Here is a 23,753-nt window from a genome sequence, read left to right as displayed (position 1 = left end):
ACATGTTTTTTAAGGGGGGGGGGGGTGAAAGATCATAAATTATATGTACACATGTTGTCTCCTCCAAGTTGTAAGATGAAATAGACGCAGTACTGCGAGTTTCCGCTCTAGCTGGCGAACGGAAGTAGCATGATATCTCAGCAAAAAATAATACGCGTGAGCTTGCAAGTCAGACACAATGATGGATACCGCGATTCAAATCCTAGCAACTTATGCCGTCGGGAAGGGCATCTAGCTAGATCATGTAATGACGATCGCGCAGGCCCCTCGCGTTAAGCTGGCTTCTTCGGTAGGAGAAGGCTATGTCGGGACATCGATTTAAAAATCCTAGTCAGGAGGGGTACGCGATTCAAATCCTAGCAACTTATACCGTCGGGAAGGGCATCCGGCTAGATCATGTAATGACGATCACGCAGGTCCCTCGCCTAGCATTTGCAGCTTCCAGTTCGAACCCGCTATCTTCGGAAGTAGCGAGAATGATTGAAGAGTGTTGAGGGTGATTCATTCGTCGGATGGAGGCGTTAAGCTGGCTTCTTCGGTAGGAGAAGGCTATGTCGGGACATCGATTTAAAAATCCTAGTCAGGAAGGGTACGCGATTCAAATCCTAGCAACTTATACCGTCGGGAAGGGCATCCGGCTAGATCATGTAATGACGATCGCGCAGGCCCCTCGCCTAGCATTTGCAGCTTCCAGTTCGAACCCGCTATCTTCCGAAGTAGCGAGAATGATTGAAGAGTGTTTGAGGGTGATTCATTCGTCGGATGGAGGCGTTAAGCTGGCTTCTTCGGTAGGAGAAGGCTATGTCGGGACATCGATTTAAAAATCCTAGTCAGGAAGGGTACGCGATTCAAATCCTAGCAACTTATACCGTCGGGAAGGGCATCCGGCTAGATCATGTAATGACGATCGCGCAGGCCCCTCGCCTAGCATTTGCAGCTTCCAGTTCGAACCCGCTATCTCCCGAAGTAGCGAGAATGATTGAAGAGTGTTTGAGGGTGATTCATTCGTCGGATGGAGGCGTTAAGCTGGCTTCTTCGGTAGGAGAAGGCTATGTCGGGACATCGATTTAAAAATCCTAGTCAGGAAGGGTACGCGATTCAAATCCTAGCAACTTATACCGTCGGGAAGGGCATCCGGCTAGATCATGTAATGACGATCACGCAGGTCCCTCGCCTAGCATTTGCAGCTTCCAGTTCGAACCCGCTATCTCCCGAAGTAGCGAGAATGATTGAAGAGTGTTTGAGGGTGATTCATTTGTTGGATGGAGGTGTTAAGCTGGCTTCTTCAGCGGGAGTAGGCTATGTGTCGGTACCGGGATATCTAGTTATAAAACCCGCTACAACAAATTTATCACGTATACTGCGATTTAAAATCCTAGTCAGGAAGGGCAGCCGGTCGTAAAGCTATGGTGTGAGGCGGGGTGTGCAAAAAAGCTAGCTATAAGTAAGGGCTGTTGATGGGGACGTTAAAACTTGTGCAGACTCCTTCGAAAATTATTTTTTGAGTACAAGAGTGTTGATGCTGATTCATTTGTCGGATGGAGGCAATAAGCCTTGTGCAGGCTTCTTCAGTGGAGTAGGCTATGTATCGGTACCGGGATATCTAGTTATAAAACTCGCTACAACAAATTTATCACGTATACTGCGATTTAAAATCCTAGTCAGGAAGGGCAGCCGGTCGTATAAAACTATGGTGTGAGGCGGGGTGTGCAAGAAAGCCAGCATTAAGTAAGGGCTGTTGATAGGAGGCGTTAAACCATGTGCAAGCTCCTTCACCAGGAGAAGCCTACATGCCGGTACCGTGCAGGTTCTTTCGATAGGAGTAGGCACTGTGTGTGTTTTAACCTCTCCGTACAATCATGATAGTTTACGTTAGGAACTTTCATAGGCTAAATGCTACACATTCCGTGGCAGAGCCGGGAATCGAACTCGGACCTCCGAGGGTAGCAGCTAACTACTACACCACTGAGGAGTACTATTTCAGAATATTTTACAGCCTTAATTAGTACTGTGTTTTAAGAGCTTACATGGGACTCAGCTAAGAAGACGTTCGCGAGTTACAAGTCGCTTATCAGTGTCCTCGCTCAAGGTTGAGCCGGAAGATACGTGTACAATTTCAGCTAACACATGCATTCCACACAACTCGCTCAGAATGACTGTGCCGATACTTCGAGGACTGTAGAACAAACCCATAGCCTACAGTATGCATGCCTCTCACCCAGTAGTCTCGGGTTCGATTCTCTTGGGAATAAAAATGTGTTTAAATCACATGAATGTGTTGAGTTGTCCTTCCTGATGCAAAACTAGCAGTATCTAACCTCTTACACTATAGTTTGCCGGGCTGAGTGGCTCAGACGGTTAAGGCGCTGGCCTTCTAACCCCAACTTGGTAGGTTCGATCCTGGCTCAGTCCGGTGGTATTTGAAGGTGCTCAAATACGACAGCCCCGTGTCGGTAGATTTACTGGCACGTTAAAGAACTCCTGCGGGACTAAATTCCGGTACCTCGGCGTCTCCGAAGACCTTAAAAGTAGTTAGTGGGACGTAAAACAAATAACATTATTACACTATAGGTGGCTCAGACGGTTAAGGCGCTGGCCTTCTAACCCCAACTTGGTAGGTTCGATCCTGGCTCAGTCCGGTGGTATTTGAAGGTGCTCAAATACGACAGCCCCCGTGTCGGTAGATTTACTGGCACGTTAAAGAACTCCTGCGGGACTAAATTCCGGTACCTCGGCGTCTCTGAAGACCTTAAAAGTAGTTAGTGGGACGTAAAACAAATAACATTATTACACTATAGTTTTCAACCGGTTGCCCTTCCTGACAACTCAGATTAAGAATCTGTTTTGTTTTAAGACTAGTTATCCTTCCTGACGCAAAACTGGTAGTATCTAAGCTCTTACATCATACGCTATTGTTTTCAACCGGTTGCCCTTCCTGACGTCAAAGAACTCGGATTAAGAATCTGTCGAGAATCGGGGGTTTTACTGCTAGATTTTAAATCACGAACTATTGTTTTACTGTTGGATGCCCTTCCTGACTAAGATTTTAAATCGCAAGATTTTTTGTATTAAGACTCAAGTCTTGTTATGTTTCTTTTCGTAATCTGCAAGTCTAAAAAAGCATATCGCTGCACACTCTTGCCTTCACGATGCGTGTTCGATAATTGTTTTCAACTAGTTGCCCTTCCTGACGTCAAAGAACTCGGATTAAGAATCTGTCGAGAATCGGGGGTTTTACTGCTAGATGCACTTCTTAGATTTAAAATCACGAACTATTGTTTTACTGCTGGACGCCCTTCCTGACTAGGATTTTAAATCGCAGTATACGTGATAAATTTGTTGTAGCGGGTTTTATAACTAGATATCCCGGTACCGACACATAGCCTACTCCTGCTGAAGAAGCCAGCTTAACACCTCCATCCAACAAATGAATCACCCTCAAACACTCTTCAATCATTCTCGCTACTTCGGGAGATAGCGGGTTCGAACTGGAAGCTGCAAATGCTAGGCGAGGGGCCTGCGCGATCGTCATTACATGATCTAGCCGGATGCCCTTCCCGACGGTATAAGTTGCTAGGATTTGAATCGCGTACCCTTCCTGACTAGGATTTTTAAATCGATGTCCCGACATAGCCTTCTCCTACCGAAGAAGCCAGCTTAACGCCTCCATCCGACGAATGAATCACCCTCAACACTCTTCAATCATTCTCGCTACTTCGGAAGATAGCGGGTTCGAACTGGAAGCTGCAAATGCTAGGCGAGGGACCTGCGTGATCGTCATTACATGATCTAGCCGGATGCCCTTCCCGACGGTATAAGTTGCTAGGATTTGAATCGCGTACCCCTCCTGACTAGGATTTTTAAATCGATGTCCCGACATAGCCTTCTCCTACCGAAGAAGCCAGCTTAACGCCTCCATCCGACGAATGAATCACCCTCAACACTCTTCAATCATTCACACTACTTCGGGAGATAGCGGGTTCGAACTGGAAGCTGCAAATGCTAGGCGAGGGGCCTGCGCGATCGTCATTACATGATCTAGCTAGATGCCCTTCCCGACGGCATAAGTTGCTAGGATTTGAATCGCGGTATCCATCATTGTGTCTGACTTGCAAGCTCACGCGTATTATTTTTTGCTGAGATATCATGCTACTTCCGTTCGCCAGCTAGAGCGGATACTCGCAGTACTGCGTCTATTTCATCTTACAACTTGGAGGAGACAACATGTGTACATATAATTTATGATCTTTCACCCCCCCCCCCTTAAAAAAACATGTATCACAGAACATTCTTATACGTGAGTGTTGCAATTACTAAGCGAGTGAGCCGAGCGAGTTGGCTACGCAGTGTGCTTTCTTGATTTTCGTATGAGTGTATTCACCATTACTAAGCGTCTGAGCAGTGCGATGAACGAGTTAGCTACGCGGTATAGATTTTTTTTAAATTTTCGTACTAAGCAAATCATTTGAAATGTTAGCTATGCGATATGTGCACAGTGTTTTTTTTTTTTTTTTTTTGATTTTCGTGATAGGCGAGATAGCTATGCGATATGTGCACAGTGTGTGTGTTTTACACTAGGTAAATCATTGAAGTTGTACTGAACACATCAAATAGCAGTGCGATGAACGAGTTAGCTACGCGGTATAGATTTTTTTAAATTTTCGTACTAAGCAAATCATTTGAAGTGTTAGCTATGCGATATGTGCACAGTGTGTTTTTTTTTATTTTCGTGATAGGCGAGATAGCTATGCGATATGTGCACAGTGTGTGTGTTTTACACTAGGTAAATCATTGAAGTTGTACTGAACACATCAAATAGCAGTGCGATGAACGAGTTAGCTACGCGGTATAGATTTTTTTTTTACTTTTCGTACTAAGCAAATCATTTGAAGTGTTAGCTATGCGATATGTGCACAGTGTGTTTTTTTTTATTTTCGTGATAGGCGAGATAGCTATGCGATATGTGCACAGTGTGTGTGTTTTACACTAGGTAAATCATTGAAGTTGTACTGAACACATCAAATAGCAGTGCGATGAACGAGTTAGCTACGCGGTATAGATTTTTTTTAATTTTCGTACTAAGCAAATCATTTGAAGTGTTAGCTATGCGATATGTGCACAGTGTTTTTTTTGATTTTCGTGATAGGCGAGATAGCTATGCGATATGTGCACAGTGTGTGTGTTTTACACTAGGTAAATCATTGAAGTTGTACTGAACACATCAAATAGCAGTGCGATGAACGAGTTAGCTACGCGGTATAGATTTTTTTTAATTTTCGTACTAAGCAAATCATTTGAAGTGTTAGCTATGCGATATGTGCACAGTGTTTTTTTTTGATTTTCGTGATAGGCGAGATAGCTATGCGATATGTGCACAGTGTGTGTGTTTTACACTAGGTAAATCATTGAAGTTGTACTGAACACATCAAATAGCAGTGCGATGAACGAGTTAGCTACGCGGTATAGGTTTTGTTTAATTTTCGTACTAAGCAAATCATTTGAAGTGTTAGCTATGCGATATGTGCACAGTGTTTTTTTTTGATTTTCGTGATAGGCGAGATAGCTATGCGATATGTGCACAGTGTGTGTGTTTTACACTAGGTAAATCATTGAAGTTGTACTGAACACATCAAATAGCAGTGCGATGAACGAGTTAGCTACGCGGTATAGATTTTTTTAATTTTCGTACTAAGCAAATCATTTGAAGTGTTAGCTATGCGATATGTGCACAGTGTGTTTTTTTTTTTGATTTTCGTGATAGGCGAGATAGCTATGCGATATGTGCACAGTGTGTGTGTTTTACACTAGGTAAATCATTGAAGTTGTACTGAACACATCAAACAATGTTCTTACAGTGTTCGATTCTAGGCTTGCTATGCTTCAATCTAAACAAAGGTATCCCCTAACATGTTGTACAGCGTTCGATTCTACTTGTTTAGTGATCTGAACACATCAATCATTGTTCTGATCACATGTAACGACATCGAGTGCAGTGTTCAATTCTAGTCTTGTTATGTTTCAATCTAAACAAAGGTATCCCCTAACATGTTGTACAGCGTTCGATTCTACTTGTTTAGTGATCTGAACACACCAAACAATGTTTTAATCACATGTTGTATCGAGTACAGTGTTCGATTCTACTTATTTTGTGTTCTGAACACATCAATCAATGTGCAGTGTTCAATTCTAGTCTTGTTATGTTTCAATCTAAACAAAGGTATCCCCTAACATGTTGTACAGCGTTCGATTAGTGTTCTGAACACACCAAACAATGTTTTAATCACATGTTGTATCGAGTACAGTGTTCGATTCTACTTATTTTGTGTTCTGAACACATCAATCAATGTTCTGATCACATGTTGTACTGGCTGTCTCATAAGGAGCTATGTATAGCCACCATCTTGCATGCGCCATCTTGCGCAAGCATCCTTAGGGAGGCTCTAGCCAAGGATCCTTAAGCCGCCTCATAAGAGCAACCACCATCTCGCGCAAGCATCCCTCATAAGGAGCCATGTATAACCGCCATCTTGCGCAAGCATCCCAAGGGCGTCTATGTATAGCGATCATCTCGCATAAGCACCTTTAAGGAGTCATGTATAGCCACCATCTTGTGCAATTAGCGTCGAGAGAGGACTGATGTAGAATTTTTCTTTTTTAAATTATCCGCCACCACATAGAGTGTAGCACTGAGGTTTGCGATGTAAGATGGTGGATGACAGCTGCGCGTGAGTTTGTAAAGCACGTGGAATTTACCGCCACCGGGCAGCTCGGCGCTCAAAGATGGCGGATGACAGCTAACAGAACTTTTCAAATTACCCGCTACTACAGAGAGCAGGGCGGATGGTAGCTGTCAAAAAAAGCACGTGAGTTTGTAAAGCACGTGGAATTTGCCGCCACCACATAGAGGGCAGCACGGCGCTCGAAGATGGCGGATGATAGCTAACAGAACTTTTCAAATTTCCCGCTACTACAGAGGGCAGCACGGTGTTCTGTAGATTAAAGATGGCGGATGACAGCTGACGAAATTGCCCGCAGCACGGTGCTCAAAGATGGCGGATGACAGCTGCACGTGGCTTTGTTTACTAAACAAGAGCACGTGGAATTTGCCGCCACCACATAGATGGCAGCACGGTGCTCTCTTGATTAAAGATGGCGGATGATAGCTAACAGAACTTTTCAAATTGCCCGCTACTACAGAGAGCAGCATGGTGTTGTGTAGATTAAAGATGGCGGATGACAGCTGATGAAATTACCCGCAGCACAGTGCTCTATTGATTAAAGATAGCGGATGACAGCTGTCAAAAAAGCACGTAGCTTTGTTTACTAAACAAGAGCACGTGGAATTTACCGCCACCACAGGTATCTAGCTAAAGATGGCAGCACGGTGCTCTCTTGCGGGTGACAGCTGTCAAAAAGCATGTAGAATTTGCCACCGGCATAAAGAGGGCAGCACGGTGCTCTCTGGCGGTTGACAGCTGTCAGAAAAGCACATGGGTTTGTAAAGCGTGTAGAATTTACCACCACCACATAGAGGGCAGCACGGTGCTCTCTAGATTAAAGATGGCGGATGATAGCTGACAAAAAAGCGCATAGGTTTGTTTCCAAACAAGAGCACGTGGAATTTGCCGCCACCGGGCAGCACTGAGGTTTGCGATGCAAGATGGCGGATGACAGCTGTGACGTACCACATTTCAAAGGTAAGTAGCTAAAGAGGGCAGCACGGTGCTCAAAGATGGCGGATGACAGCTGCACGTAGCTTTGTTTCCAAACAAGAGCACGTGGAATTTGCCGCCACTACATAGAGTGCAGCACTGAGGTTTGCGATGCAAGATAGCGGATGACGTACTACATTTCAAAGGTAAGTAGCTAAAGAGGGCAGCACGGTGCTCAAAGATGGCGGATGACAGCTGCACGTGGCTTTGTTTCCAAACAAGAGCATGTGGAATTTGCCACCACTACATAGAGTGCAGCACTGAGGTTTGCGATGCAAGATGGCGGATGACGTACTACATTTCAAAGGTAAGTAGCTAAAGAGGGCTGCACGATGCTCTCTGGATTAAAGATGGCAGATGACAGCTGCACGTGGCTTTGTTTACCTCGCGCTAGTTAGGTTAAGTTGGTAGCACTAAGGTTTAGACCCGTCAAGATGGCAGCACTGTCGATGACAGGTGACGAATTTTGCAGCTACTGCGATATAGAGGGCAGCACAGTGCTTTGTGGTTTAAAGATGGCGGATGACAGCTGTCAAAACAGCACGTGGCTGTCAAAAAGCACGTGGCTTTGTTTACCTCGCGCTAGTGAGGTTAAGTTGGTACCACTAAGGTTTAGGTCCATCAAGATAGCAGTACTGAGGTTTGCGATGCGTTGTTGTCTGTCAAAAAGCACGTGGCTTTGTTTACAAATCTGTCAAAAAGCACGTGGCTGTCAAAAAACACATGGCTTTGTTTACCTCACGCTAGTGAGGTTAAGTTGGCACTAGTGAGGTTTAGGCCCGTCAAGATGGCAGTACTGAGGTTAGCGATGCGTTGTTGTCGATGACAGCTGTCAAAAAGCACGTGGCTTTGTTTACAAATTCAAATCTCCCGCCAAAATTCAAATTTCCCGCCAAAATTCAAATTTCCCGCGGGAGGTGGAGGCCTCTCCCGAGAGCCGGAGGTGGCGGTGGCGGCCGAACCATCCAATTATACTACTATAATTCATTCCAGCAACAGTCTCCAATGTCATTTCATTCCATCTGTCGTTCATTAATCATTGCCCCAGAGTAGTGCGACAGGCTTCGGCAGCCGGCACAATTCCTATACTCGTCGCTAGATGAGGGCTCCATTCATTCCATTCCTGACCCGGTCCAATGACTGAAAACAGGCTGTGGATTTTCATTTCATTCATTCTCCAGACTCAGTGACATCTAGTGACTATGCCATTATATGACAACCTCTGTAAATATGCATGCTGTATGAAGAATTAATAGGAGTATAATATTTTAACATTTATAATGTAGCTTTAGTGCGACTTTTAAAATAACCGTATCACTGCATTTTTCAAGTTAATGAATATCAACAGGATTTGTGTGAAATGAGTTTTGTGTGGAATAACGCACTTCCAATTACTCTGCATGACATACTGCTAATGGGGGTGGGAATATCCAAACACACTAATACACACAAGCCACCTCTGTGTTCATCAACCGAGCGACTGTAGTTGATGAAAATGACTGAAAAATAGAAATACAATGTTTACAAGGTTCAAGTTACACTTTTATAACGGTTGTCCCTACATTTTCCGTCATACTTGTATATACGGTTATGAGATATACCAGCGTCTTGGCTGAATGGTTAGCAGTGCGGTCTTCAGTTTAAAGTAGGGCCTTTCAGGGTACATGCACTGTTGTATTGCGCGGCGCAAGGTCCAAAAGACGACTTCGCTAGGTTGATCAGAGTGCAGATGCCCACTCCTGGAGTTTAAGCAATAGCGCTCTCTCTTCCCCTACACCTGTCTCCCTCGCTCCGCTTATCTCCCCCTTCCCCACTTCCTCTGCAGTGCTCTTCCAACCAAGGAGAGTTGAGTTGAGCTCAGGCGAGTCGCCTCGAGTCGGACCGATGCACGGTGCACAGAACCTCTGTGCCTCGGTTTGCACGCGTGAGATTTTGGGCGTTTGGGAGGTCCTGGTTTAAAGGGTTCCAGGTTCAATTGTCGGCTGAGCTCAAGGATGAGTGTTCATCACAATACACACCTCTTCATTAGTAAATATAATCTCTATCTATCTATATAAAATCCATATTCCTTCAAACTTTCACAGTGATATTGAGAACACGAGAAAGTTTAAATAGTTTATATTGTACCAGTTGTAGGTTATTATCTCTCCTTTACAAGAAAAAAAAATCTCACGACCACCACAGCTTTTGTACATTTTGAAGGAAAAACGTTTCTCTGAGTGAAGTGATTGTCTTATATTCGCCATAACGACGTGCACAGCTAAATCTATGGGCTTGAATTCGAACTATGTTCATTCTGACTTCACTTGATTTCCACAGAAATAGGGAAATTTTCTAAGGCTGAAATTGGCATTATATTTTAGTTAAAAGAACAATACATTGATGACAATCGTACTTGAACTATTTAGTAAGAAAGTATTATATTCCAGTGAATTGAATGAATCGTCTTCACGATCTATAAGTACGAGATAGAATTCCTAGAGCTGAGTTTTGGTACTGACGTTTAACAAATTTTGATCGTGGATGCTTCGTTGTACGCACGTCCATGACGGAGATATTATTCGGGTGAGGAGGAATTTAGCATTCTTGGTTCTTTATCAGCGAGGTGAGACTGCCATTTTGTTGCACGTAGCAATATTAGCACCATCTATTTGCATAAGACCACGGCTCAGCTAGCTGTAATTTTCTGCTGTTTTAAGCGGTGTGTTATTGCCCTAATTTGTCTTGCGAACGGATGGCTACATTTGCTATAAAATTATCGCGGATGAAAGCAGTATTTTACTGCTCCTGTCTGCTCTAGTCCGGCTACACTAGCAGTTATGTGCTGATGTGCTGGGAACTGGGAACCATAAATAAATAAATAAATAAATAAATAAATAAATAAATAAATAAATAAATTAGAAAGTCTGTTACAAAACAGAAAATTACAGACACGATCCACGGTCACGTCGAACGAATGGACGGAAACGGGCTGACCAAACAGATCTTTAACCTATTTGATTTTCAAAACTTAAAACCACTATGCCTTGATTTAGAAACACCAAAGAGGACTTCCAAGAGCTTCAGATCAAAACGGAAGACGCCTTTGACAGAGATCTTTTTCGAAAAAAGATAGTGACGGACGGGCTAAACCGAGACGAACAACCGAAAAGAAGACACTGCGTCCTTTGGACAGAGAAACACACACAAGCCCACTTAGAAAGAATGAGGGAATTCCGGGCTCGAAAGAGAGCAAAGTTCGCTGCCAAATGTAATAAGACTTAATGTGGTCGTCGATGGCCTCAGCGAATAAATAATAATAGAAAATAAACAACACAATTGTAATATAAAGTGTAATGATATAGATATTAATGTTTAAATCAACAATTTATTAAAAATGACTACAATAAACTTGCGGTAATTTTACGTATTACAATGGTTCGCTGTCGACGATTGCATCAAAGGAAATGATGGGTACAACCAATATTAGGAATCGAAGAGGCACATTTGCTGTGATGCGTCACAAGTTTAGTAAATATACTGAAAAATTTTCTGAGTACTACCGAATGTCCGCGAGTTCCTTTCATTGTCTTCCGTCTGTGTCTCAGACAGTCTGAAGAAAAGATGAATACCAAGACGAGAGAACGTGTAGGAGTAGAAGAAAAAATGTCGGTTACATTAAGTTAGCGATAACTGACGAAAGACAATCGTCAATGTCTCTTATTAAATGAAATGAGGTCGTCATTTTAGGAAAAGTAGCAATATTAATATGTCTAGGTCATCAGCCCGGAGGCTGGTTAGATCCACAAATAGCACCACCAGTTTTATGCAGTTGTAGCGAAACCAGGAAAGCCAACAGCGGCGCTAAATTGAGACGTATGAGGAAAGAATGAAGTAGTTTGTCATTGCCTTCCTCAAAATTATGGGTCCGAGGCTTGGACTTTGAGAAGGGAGGAAGAAAGAAGATTGAAATCTTTTGAAATGCAGGTATGGTGAAAAATGGAGAAGACTAACTGGCAAGACAAATTAAGGTACGCAGTATTATTGGAAGGAGTAGGTAAAAAAACGACGACAATACTGAAAACCATTCAAAAGAAAAAGAAGAATTGGTTAGGTCACAGTTTACGAAGGAAATATTTACTAACACAGCCACTGGAAGGAAAAGTTGCATGAAGAAGGTTGAGATCAAGAAATAGGTGCCAGCTGATGGACAGTGTGAAAATTAATTTAGCCACGATTTCTGTGAAGATTTTGTTGTATATGCATATAAAACCATGACCATACGCCTGGATGAAATTATTGCGAAATATTAGCATTAAAAGAATTTTTTTTCAAATTATACGGTAAAAACTGTGCAGACTTCAGTTTGAATACACTCCCACCAAAGAAACATAGGTGAAGAAATGGCATAGTCATCGAACCTGCGACAGAAACAAGTCATTGAATTGATTTTTCGGGCTATATGCGTAGGTATCTAATAAATAACTCTTCCTTAATGAGCCTGGACGAAGGGGCAAAGTATAATTTTATAAAACTTACTGGAAGACTAAAAGGATGGCAGAAGACAGACCGTCTTCGAAAATGCACGCGAAAAGCTGCTGATAGCCAGAGAATCGATGATGATGACTGATATAGGACTGAACCAGATCCTACTGTCTGCTCTCGTGTTCGCATATAGAAAGCGATATTCACAAAATGTCAAAACTCCATGGAAAATATCCGATTATACAACAGCCCGCCTTCCTTTGCTTTGCTTAGAGGACAATATATCAATACCAAAGGGTAATAATCCGTATTGATTTTTCAGTTCATGGTAAAACACATCACAGTGTTTGCATATTACACCAGGTAGAGGGAGGTTCAGGAAAATTATACTACCTCCTTTTTTTTGGATCGGTCGAAACTGGCTAAGATCTGCCAGGAGGCGAATCCGGGCCTCTTAGACTCATGAAAAAAGTGTAAAAGGCATGTCCCCCAAAACAGCGAGAAAATAACGTAGAGCAGAGGTCAAGTTAAATGAATTAATTTTATTAACATAAAAGCAAAGGGAAACGGTCTGAATATTAGCATAAACATAAATTAATGGGGATACAGGGAGTCAAATACTCGCATACATAATGCGTAACGATACTCCAACCACAGTGAAAATCACTTATCAGTCTGTTTTCTTTATATCTGATCCAAAGTGTTTCTTTCTTAAAAGGGGACCATTCACTAATTTGAGGTGAAAGTAACAGCCTTCACACCATAAAATCTAACAGCTCCCCAGATAACAAAGTAAAATATGGCTTCCGACAATCCCCTAGAGATTACATCCCCATAAATCAAAGACGCCAGTGAATCAAGACTGGCAGAAAAGTAAACAAATATGGAATACGAGAGGGTAAGAAAGGAGTAGCTATAGTTACAGAAACAAATAAAAATGAGTCAGAAAGCAAGTAAAATGAGAGCAAAATCCCGAAATAAACACATAAATCGGGCGAGGAAGCCGGAAACTATAGCAAGATCAAATAAGAATAATGACAAAAATAAACATCCATAAGATACTGAAGAGTAACACAGGTCCGATAACCACTTTCACACCCACACACACTCAGAGACCAAACATGTGAAGCAGAGGGTATAAAAATATAATAGCAAGAAATGTTTCGACAAAAATCGTAACAGCATGACATGACTCAGTCAACGGCTCATGAGCTTGACCTGGGAGCACAGATCAGAAACCTGGATCGCCGCAAAGAGGCCTGGCCCACCCAGTCTAAACACATTACGTAAATAACTTGCACGCCGCATGACACGTATTCATAACGCACATCTAGGCCAACATGAATCGTACGGTATCAGCGTTAAACCACAACGCAGAACATAAGATCGAGACAAAACGTCGAAGATACAGAGAATTAGAAGTCCTCTAATGCAAACAACAAGCAAACTCATCACACACACAATATGGTCGGATCGGTGCCACCTTTCGCTCTATTGCAGGAACGAGTACACATAAGCAGACATGAAAAGAAAGGACAGACAGTGAAATTAAACAAGGGATCTCTCAGTAAACAAGTTAGCATAACTATGGCAAACTGAGATAGGATAAGTAGGGTAAATACCTCGAGATTGAAGTAGTCATATTCACAACTCTAAACTTAGACAGCCCTTTAAAATAACGTTTAAATTTTTTATAGTGCCATTTGTACGAGATGAAAGAAATCTCGCAGGTCAACATCTCCATCTTTTTCTCCAAACTTATTATTGTCACACGACCAGAGATAACTCGAATCCAAGGTAAGTTAGAAAGCAATGCTTTGGCAATCCCCTGTCATCTGCCACCTGTCTAATCGGGACGAACTACACGTCAAGTCTGGCATAGATAATACTAAGCAGCCATAACAGACTGACCTATAATATCGAAATAATGTAATATCTGTAAAATACAAAAGCAAGATATAGAGGTTATGAGGTACGGCACAAAATATACCCAAATTTACGTCATAGATCTTGAAGAGACAACTCAGCAAAGACTGGCTATGAACACTGTGCGTACGGAAGTTGCGAAAAAACTTATATCTGAAAATAATATTCATGCTAAGGCTCAACAGATGATACATAAAGTAGGACAGAAAGAATGCAGCAGAAAACGTGGGCTTTCAGTATTAATGGTAACTATGACTATCAGAAGTTACGATACTGATGATGCCAGGAGATAAAATGAGCCACAAGGCAACGAAGTTGCTGTTATTTTGCAAAACGTTGATGGCGAATCACCATTTGAAAGAGATCTTCTTATGCATTTGCGACCAGACTCCTCACTTTCCACAACAACAAAGATGCAGATAATAAAGTGACTCGATGAGTGATCTGCTACTTTTCTCCATGAGGGGATTCTGGATGGCATGCGAACACACCACTTTATGATAGTAATCAAAGGAAAAGAGTAATTCAGTTGCAATATTTCGGACACAGACTAGCCATTCGAGATGGTTTACATCCCATTTTAAACATGGAAAAATCAACTCATCAATATTTGGTCGATTCGCATATTAAAATACTGTGAAATCGTTTATATTGGATTCGAGAACACCTGAGACAGTTGTATGTTGAGAGTTATCAGAGTTTGATGGACCATTTAAAACCAACTGCGAAACAATGCGGTTTACTTGCAGACAGACCTTGCATTCATTTTTCATCAGTAGTCCTCGCAATATGCAGCAGCATTAACAAGATGCGATGGCTATTGTTCGGAAAGTCTTTATTTCATTGACGTACAATCCACGGGGGAGAGAGATTACGAACAATCTTGGGAAAAATCAGAAAATAGATCACCGACCGATTTAGTATTCCGCGTTTTTGATCTGAAGTTAAAATCAGTCTTGGACGATATTTGTAGAAGAGAAATATTTAGTGAAGTTATTGAGAAGATTCATGTTATAGAATTCTGGAAGCTTGGTCTTCCTCACACACATATACGTCTATTCTTGCGAATAAAAGCAAACTGTCCGACTCTGTAGCGTAACGGTTAGCACTATTAGCTGCCATCTTCGGGGCCCGACTTCAGTTCCCGGTACTGCCAAAAATGTAAGTTTGGCAGGAGGGCTGGTATGTGGTTGAATCGGTACACGCAGCTCACCTCCATTGGGGGTGTGCCTGCAAAGAGCTGCAACACTTCGGGATGATACACGAGTTTACATTTCCGGCTCCATGGCTAAATTGTTAGTGTGCTGGCCTTTGGTCTAGTTGGTCCCGGGTTCGACTCCCGGCCAAGTTGGAGATTTTAATCTCATTGGTTAATTCCGATGGCTCGGAGGCTGTGTGTGTGTGTGTGTGTGGCGTCTTTATCATTAGAATACATCCTAGGTAGGGTCTCATCCTCACAGCTGCGCAGGTCGCCTATACGGTGTCAACTCGAAAGACCAGCACCAGGCCTCTGTGGAGGCTTCACGGCCACACGATTATTAATAAAAACTGAGAAACAAGGAAGACGTTGACAGATTCGTCTCGGCAGAAATTCCCGACGAAACAGAAAATACATCATTTCATGTGCAAGCATATCTTATATTCTAACTTACTGCGTGAAAAATAGCAAGTGTACAAATGATTTGTACCAAATTTTTTCAGACCAAAACAGTTTTTAATCTTGATGGCTGCCCAGGTTACCAAATTCGTATCGGTAGCAAATCTGTTTTGATTCGGAATAACGAGGTTCATAATCGTCGGGTAGTCCCGTACCACTCAGTCATGACGCTTAAATGAAACTGCCATATAAATGTTTAATTTTGTACAACTGTTAGAAGCATACTTAAAAAAGCTACGACTGTGTCGATATAGAAATATGTGAACATGACGAGATGAAACAATATATTAATGCCAAGTATGTCAGTGAAACTGGAGCTGCTTGGAAAATATTTGCTAAGCCAATGCACAATCAGTCCGGGTTGAGTGGCTCAGACGGTTGCGTTGCTGATTTTCTGACCCCTACATGGCAGGTTCGATTCTGGCTCAGTGCGGTGGTATTTTGGTATTTGAAGGTGCTCGGATACGTCAGTCCCGTGTCGGTAGATTTACTGGCACGTAAAAGAACTCGTACGAGACAACATTCCGGAACCTTCACGTTCCCGAAAACCGTCAAAAGTAGTTAGTGGTACGTAAAACGCAATAACATTATTTATTAGTAGTAAATTATCCTGTCGAACTTTATAACACTCTTCATCCCTAAGGTATGCCACCTCACAAGTTAGACTTAACAAACTGGATGTGTCGTAATTCTTCTTCGTGATCTAAATACTAAAGGTGGTTTGTGAATTAGAACGAGCTTGACTGTACTGAAGCTAGACAAAAAATATCGTTCATGCAGAAATTTTTATGGACTTAGATTCAGGAAGAAATGTTTAATTTTAGGAATAGATGTAGCATCTGTTCATCCCGATGCATCGTTCGTTCTTAAAAGGAGGCATTTTCCTTCAGATGTAGCCTTCTCTCTCACAATCAATATGTCACAGGGACAAACTTTACACAAACCTCGGATAAATCTCTTCATTGTAGTGTTTAGACATGGGCAGCTGTATATGACTTTCTTAAGACTACGCAAATCCATGGACGTCAAAATACAACTCACGTCAGCTACTAGAGTCAATATGGTTTAAAAGGAGATACTATAACACCTGTTCTGTTTCAATTATTATTTTGTTGTTCCTTTCGGTTTGGCCATCTGAGAACCACGTTGATTTGTATCAGTTTCGTTTCTTCTGGCCTTTCTCCTTGTCCAATATTCTGTCATTCCCATACTTTGTAACTTTCTTCTGTCTTTTGTCCAGGATGACTTTGTTCTTGGTCTAGTTCTGTCCTGAAAATCTGTGCAAGCCTGAATGTTTGATTTAAAAATCACTCTATAGTATCTCTCTGGTTCCTGTATTTCCATTTTTTCTAGATTTCTTTTTACCTCTTGGATCTAGCGTATTTTGGTTCTCTTGTTCATAAGAAACTGTATTATTTGCAGTGTTAACTTCCCCTGGCCCCTTTCTCAGGATTTTCTCTATCTTGGTATACAGTTCTTGGTTCGCTCGTCTTCTAAACTGACCGTCCTCTGTTCTGCGCGGTCCCAGTGTCTTCTTCTTTCGTTCCACCATTTCTAATCTCCTAAGTACTCATGTTCTAACTAGGTTAAGAGTTTCTGCTGCGTGTAAGGTTTCAGGGCGGATCAATGCCTCAGTTTCAATTATTCTATTATTCCCTAATTTATTCATTACCCCCTCAATATTCACACATCCTATTCTCCACTATAGTTATAACTTTCCCTCTCTCTCTTCTAAGTCTCCCCCTCTGTTCTTGCTCCTTGTAACTTTTATTCATAAGATATATTCACATGTCCATTTAAAACTACCAGTTAGTTCTTAAAGTGGTAATTTTAACTGTCAACCCTTTGCAAGTTTTGTTCATAAGTAAACATGTTTATTTTGAATTTTCAATCACATTTAACATTTGACTGTTGAAGACAGGCTTACGCACTAGTATGAAAACAAATTTGGAATTCAAGAGAAAAAAATTGGAAAAATACTCGTTCAAAGGAAGAGGAATTAGGGAGAAGTTAGATACATTTCTGACTTATTTGAAATTATTTAAGGAAATGCTAGGTAAACAACTAATAGGGAATCTGCCACCTGGGCGACAGCCCTAAATGTAGATCAGTGGTAACTGATGGATTGATTGATTGAGTGGTTCATTGGTTGAATGACTGGATTGAAATGAACATACTGCACTGCCAACCACCAAATAAATGCGCAATAACTGAGTGTCCGCCTCTTATGGTGTAGTGGTTAGTGTGATTAGCTGCCACCCCCAGGGGCCCGGGTTCGATTCCCGGCTTTGCCACGAAATTTGAAAAGTGGTACGAGGGCTGGAACGGGGTACACTCAACCTCGGGAGGTCAACTGGGTAGAGATGGATTCGATTCCCACCTCAGCTATCCTGAAAGTGGTTTTCGATGGTTTCCCACTTCTCCTTCTGGCAAATGCCGGGATGGTATCTAAGTTAAGGCCACGGCCGCTTCCTTCCCTCTTCCTTGTCTATCCCTTCCAATCTTCCCATCCCCCGCCAAGGCCCCTGTTCAGCATAGCAGGTGAGGCCGCCTGGGTGAGGTACTGGTCATCCTCCCCAGTTGTATCCCAGATCCAGAGTCTGAAGCTCCAGGACACTGCCCTTGAGGCAGTAGAGGTGGAATCCCTCGCTGAGTCTGAGGGAAAAACCGACCCTGGAGTGTAAACAGATTAAGAAGAAGAAAAGGAAGAAGAAGAAGAAGAAGAAGAACTGAATACATTCCTTCACGTACGAGTAGTGACAGGAAGGGCAATCAGCCTTAGAGCCGGACCGAGTCCTCATGTGCAACAGAAATCACACACATAACACACCACAGTTTGCGAAGAAGAAGAAGAAAAAGAAAAAGAAGAATAAGAAGAAGAAGAATATGAATGGGATGAATATGTAACTTACTTGTGATGGTATGGAATGTTGTGGAGGCTTGCTCTGTAGAAGATGTCTCGTCTGTACATGATGCCGCTAGATTTTCGCCGGAGACTGTGGGAATCGAATGAGGTCTTGTGGTCGCCGGAAGTTGACATTAGAATGGGCTGGCTGAGAGCTAACCGTGCCGAAGACTGTGGTCTCGGTACAGCCAATTGGCCGATGCTGTGTGGTCGATGGATTTTCGTCCCATTCGCCGTCACCACACTTTGCAGATTGTGTTCGGAAGACGACTCCTTCTTCGACGTCAGCAAGTTGGATTTCTCAGGCGGGAGAGTGGCTTCCACGGTGGAGGTCCCTGACGGCAATACCTGTAATCAAGAACATCGATAAGATTTAGGATTTAACACCTGTAATAACAATTTCGTGTGGCTATTTCTAGTAGAGTACAGCTCTTGAAAAGCAGACCCTCCGATGAGGGTGGGCGTCATCTGCCATGTATAGGTAACTGCGTGTTATTGTGGTGGAAGGTAGTATTATGTGTGGTGTGTGAGTTGCAGCGATGTTCGGGACAACACAAACATCCAGCCCCCCCGGGCCATTGGAATTAATCAATAAAGGTTAAAATCCCCGCTCCGGCCGGGAATCGAACCCGGGACCCTCTGAACTGAAGGCCAGTACGCTGACCATTCAGCCAACGAGTCGGACATTTAACATCTGTTATGGATAGACTAAAGAAGGGATATGCATTTGTACTTGCTACAACAATGGCCAAGTCGAAGTATGTGTGTCGGGAGATAAAAATTGATGGGGAATGTTAGTGCCGTAAAGTTGGATGGAAAGGGAAAGAAAAAGTGAAAGGAAAATAATTGACAGGTAATTGTCATTTTTCTGTCTTCTCCTTTAACTAAAATCTTACATCTGAATAATAATAATAATAATAATATTAATAATAATAATAATAATAATAATAATAATAATAATAATAATAATACACAATTTTTGACGACAGATATTGTCGAATAGAGAAAGTAAAGAAATTCAAATAACTGAGAATATAATTCAAGAAAATGGTTTAGAAAAATCTCCTGTAGAAGAAAGTTTACACAAGATGGAAAGTACGTATGGCATCACGAAGAAATTTTACAAGAATAGTTAATCTAAAAATCTGAAAATAAGGCAGTATAATATAGTGGTGAAACTACAGTGTCTTTACGCAACAGAATGTCTAGTTTTGAACTATAGTGTAGATAAACTGGAAGTACTAAAAAGGAAAATCACGAGGAAGATCTTAGGACCAATGAAGACAACAGAGCAATAAAAATTTAATGGGGAAATATATAGGAACATAGAAAATATAAGAGAAACAATAAGGAAAAGGAGATTGCTAATTTTTGGACCTATTTATAGATGATAACAGATTGAGAAAACAGATATTCAAGTACACTTGGGAGAAAAAGTCGGCAACAAGCTGGATACAAGATGTCAAGAAGGATTTAGAAATAAATACAATAAGAAGATAGGAATAGAAAGAGAGATTTTAAGAAGACAGTTTTAAGAATGAAAGGATTCCAAGGAAGAATGAAAAGAAAACCCGGTGTAAAGTGGTCTGAGGAGAAAGGAATAAAGCATAGTGCAATAATGAAGGAACAAGGAAGGATGAATTAAAGTTTACATGTGGTTCCTAGCAGGCCTCATCGTAAAGAATAATAATAATAATAATCATTTTATGGCAACAGCTACCGTGTGAGGGGATTTTACTGTGACGATATTCAAGTTTTCTGCGTGTCCTTTTCGACGTTCCGGTTTATTGTACCATATGGTGGAGAAACCGATCAATGTTGGGCGATCTTTGGCCGAGTTTTAATGGAATTTTTTGGTTAAACACGAAATGTGTCACCATAGATCTTTTACAGAAGTGTGAAAATTATTGTACTCAAAGGAGAAGACCCAAATTATCTAATTTGCCTCAGTTCTTGTTTTTATTTCCCTCAGTTGTCTTTATAATTTGTTCAATGGAACTCCCTATCTTTCAGTCAAATATTCATCCTACTTGCTAAACTTTGTGAAATATTGTATTATTCCTATTTTTTAAAACATTACCTTGAGATTAAGTATTTCTGTTTGGTCTGTTGATTATTCTACAACATCAGTTTCCTAGAGTTTGGATAGTAAATAGTACAAAGCACAGTGTATTATACCAGCGCTCCGGCAAAGCGAAATGTTACAGAACCACTTCATGTAATTCCATTTTTATCTTATTACACTCAAAAGAGAAAATAAAAATCATCAACATTGGAATTTAGTATTGACAGAGGAGTCCATTGACTATAATATAGTCACTGATGCAATTTGTCATTTGTAAATTGTAAATTGTGTTGTATAATTTACTTTAAACAGACAACAACTAACACGTAAAAGAACTTCACTGGAATACAAAAAGCTCTTTTTATTGTCAGGCAATCAATAGGTAATGCGACAATGGAAATATTCCAAAATTACTGTTCAGTCGAATAATTTTCACAACTGTGTACATGCTAACACCGTACAACATGGAGTGCCAAATGGACTTTTTTTGAGCCCTTCAAGAATGCGACTACCTCTGACAGGTTTCAACTCGTGTCTTCCCATCTAGAGGTCGACACTACCACTGATCCAAAGAAACCAATTTAATGTAGCTAGTGATCATGAATTCGATTTCTGTCCAGGTCGTCCACAATCTGGTTCGTAGTCCTGCCACAGACGTACTACTACCACCACCACTACTACTACTACTAAAATATTTTCATTCCTCCCCTGAAGGAGGAGACGAGCCTCCAAGACGGCAACGCTGTCTCTCAGGCCGGGAGATGTGTTACGGTGAAGGACATGCTCGGTGAAGGTGAGGGGGTTGACGGCCGTGGCCTATACTAGGAACTGTCCCGGCATTCCCCTTAGTGTAGGAGAATGGAAAACCACGCAAAACCATTCTCAGGACAGCCGACGGTTGGAGCCAGTCGTGAGATCGAGTTCTGTACCGTCTCCCGAATACAGAGGTGTAGAGCCACGGTAGAGGCGTGGCCACCCCTCCACTGCTCGGTTCGCCGGTCAGAGTGCAGAGCTGTTAGCCGTGACCACTTATGTGCCGAGACCCATTCTGCATCTACCGACTCCTCAGACGTTTCCTTAGCATTGTTGCCTAGAACAGGGTTCGTTCAACCTGATGAGAAAATCTTACCTATATATAAATCCCCTACTTCTGTCTGTTTTTCACAGCGATATAGAGAAAACTAGAAAGGTTCAAAAGTTTAAATTGCCACCAGATAGAACTGATTACCTCCCATTTACAACAAAAATTCAACGAAAGCTTTAAAGAAAAGTACGTTTCTTTAGGCAAAGTGATTATACATCATGTTCACCGTGTTAACGCGCACTGCTCCATCTATCGGCATGAGTTCGAACTACGAATATCTGGACACTGCCAACTAGATCTACGATGAGCTAACTAGAGTGTTGCATTAAAACGGTCGTTCTCTTCAGCTGTGAAATCTTCGACAGTGATACTTATGCCCGGGTGCATCAACCTCGGTTACGACTTAACCCTGGTAAATTAGATAGTTTACTATGGTTAAGTTGAATTTCAGTTACATGAAGCCCGGTTTTCAAATTTTTGACGTTTCACCGCTGTTAAAGTTTAGGCCTACCGGTCGTGAGCGAGCTGTTAAGCAGCTAACCGAGTCTGTAAAGCGTACGTACTCTACATCAGTGGTATCCAAAATCCAAATGTTTTACCTTTGTACCCTCGAAGTACAAGACAGTATACTGCGATTATACCAGAAATAACAAATGATTGTTGCTAGATGCCAAATAATAATAATAATAATAATAATAATAATAATAATAATAATAATAATAATAATAATAATAACAATAATAATAATCTTCCAGAGCTTATCCCGCTTGCTGAGGGTCTCTGCACGCAATGAGATATGAAGGACTTGTGGCCGGAGATTTAAGACCACCTCAGCTACTAGTCAGTGGCGGCTCGTGAAAAAATCGTCCTACGTGCTACAAGAAACAAGCTAAATACGCTGTTTTAAATCTGCATATTGCCATGATGAACAACGCATACTTCAAACTTGGTAGTAATAATAATAATAATAATGATAATACAACTTTTCTTACAATTTATAACTCAGAAAAAACAAAAACAACATTAATTTGGAAGCAGATGAATTCTTCGACAACTGTCTACGAGATAAATAATTCATTGGAGAAATATTGTTTTTACTACCTAATGGCGCAACTTACATCAGTGCAAATAGAATCGTGGGAATATAGATCCCCACTAAGAACACTAATTTAATTTCACTTTATATACACTGCAGTGGATAAATAATTTGATATATCTTCGTATAAACTTTAGCACTAACACAATGACAGAAAAAACACGCACCAGTAATATAACCGTGAGATTAAAAACCGCACAAAGCAACTGAAAGAGCTGCCAACTGATTCATTGAGACCTCCCCTATTACCAGAGTAAATGTCCGGCTCCATGGCTAAATGGTTAGCGCGCTGGGCTTTGGTCACAGGGATCCCGGGTTCGATTCCCGGCAGGGTCTGGAATTTTAACCATCATTGGGTGTACGTGTTGTCTTCATCATCATTTCATCCTCATCACGACTCGCAGGTCGCCTACAGGCGTCAAATCAAAAGATCTGCATCTGGCGAATCGAACATGTCCTCGGATACTTCCGGCACTAAAAGCCATACGCTATTTCATTTCACCAGAGTAAATGACATTGTAATGCGGGATAACATTTAGGGTCAGTCAAAGATTCTTTGACTCACCTACGAATTCCTTATTTTTGACACAAAAGGTAGATGGATATTTTAATAAGCATGTGTGAGATAGATTGCCTCCACTTACGCTTTACTTTCGAGCCCAGACGATGCTACTCTCTAGTGTCAGATTCGCTTACCACGTTCAACATAAGCACGGCCGACTGGATCCCTCGCTGCGCTCCAAGGAGCTAGCTAGAGCGACGCATCAAGTCGGCCGTGAACATAAGGGTAGCAGGAGACATCGAGTAATTCTACCCCCTTGCGGGAGAGGAAGTAACTATAAAC

General features: G+C 41.7%; 1 protein-coding gene across 1 annotated transcript in view; it reads right to left on the bottom strand.

Annotated features, from left to right (window-relative positions):
- Mct1 (Monocarboxylate transporter 1) overlaps window positions 1–23,753 on the bottom strand; it is a 359,238-nt gene that overhangs the window by 41,902 nt on the left and 293,583 nt on the right. The window contains exon 5 of the mRNA XM_067136498.2: window positions 18,672–19,012. Within this exon, the coding sequence (XP_066992599.1) occupies window positions 18,672–19,012 (341 nt within the window). The remainder of the gene's footprint in view (window positions 1–18,671; window positions 19,013–23,753) is intronic.

The sequence above is a fragment of the Anabrus simplex genome, chromosome 1 (genome assembly GCF_040414725.1).
Source record: "Anabrus simplex isolate iqAnaSimp1 chromosome 1, ASM4041472v1, whole genome shotgun sequence".
NCBI classification, from domain to species: Eukaryota; Metazoa; Arthropoda; class Insecta; order Orthoptera; family Tettigoniidae; genus Anabrus; species Anabrus simplex.
Note: the sequence above shows the minus strand (reverse complement) of the source record. Positions and strands in the feature narration are given on the sequence as shown.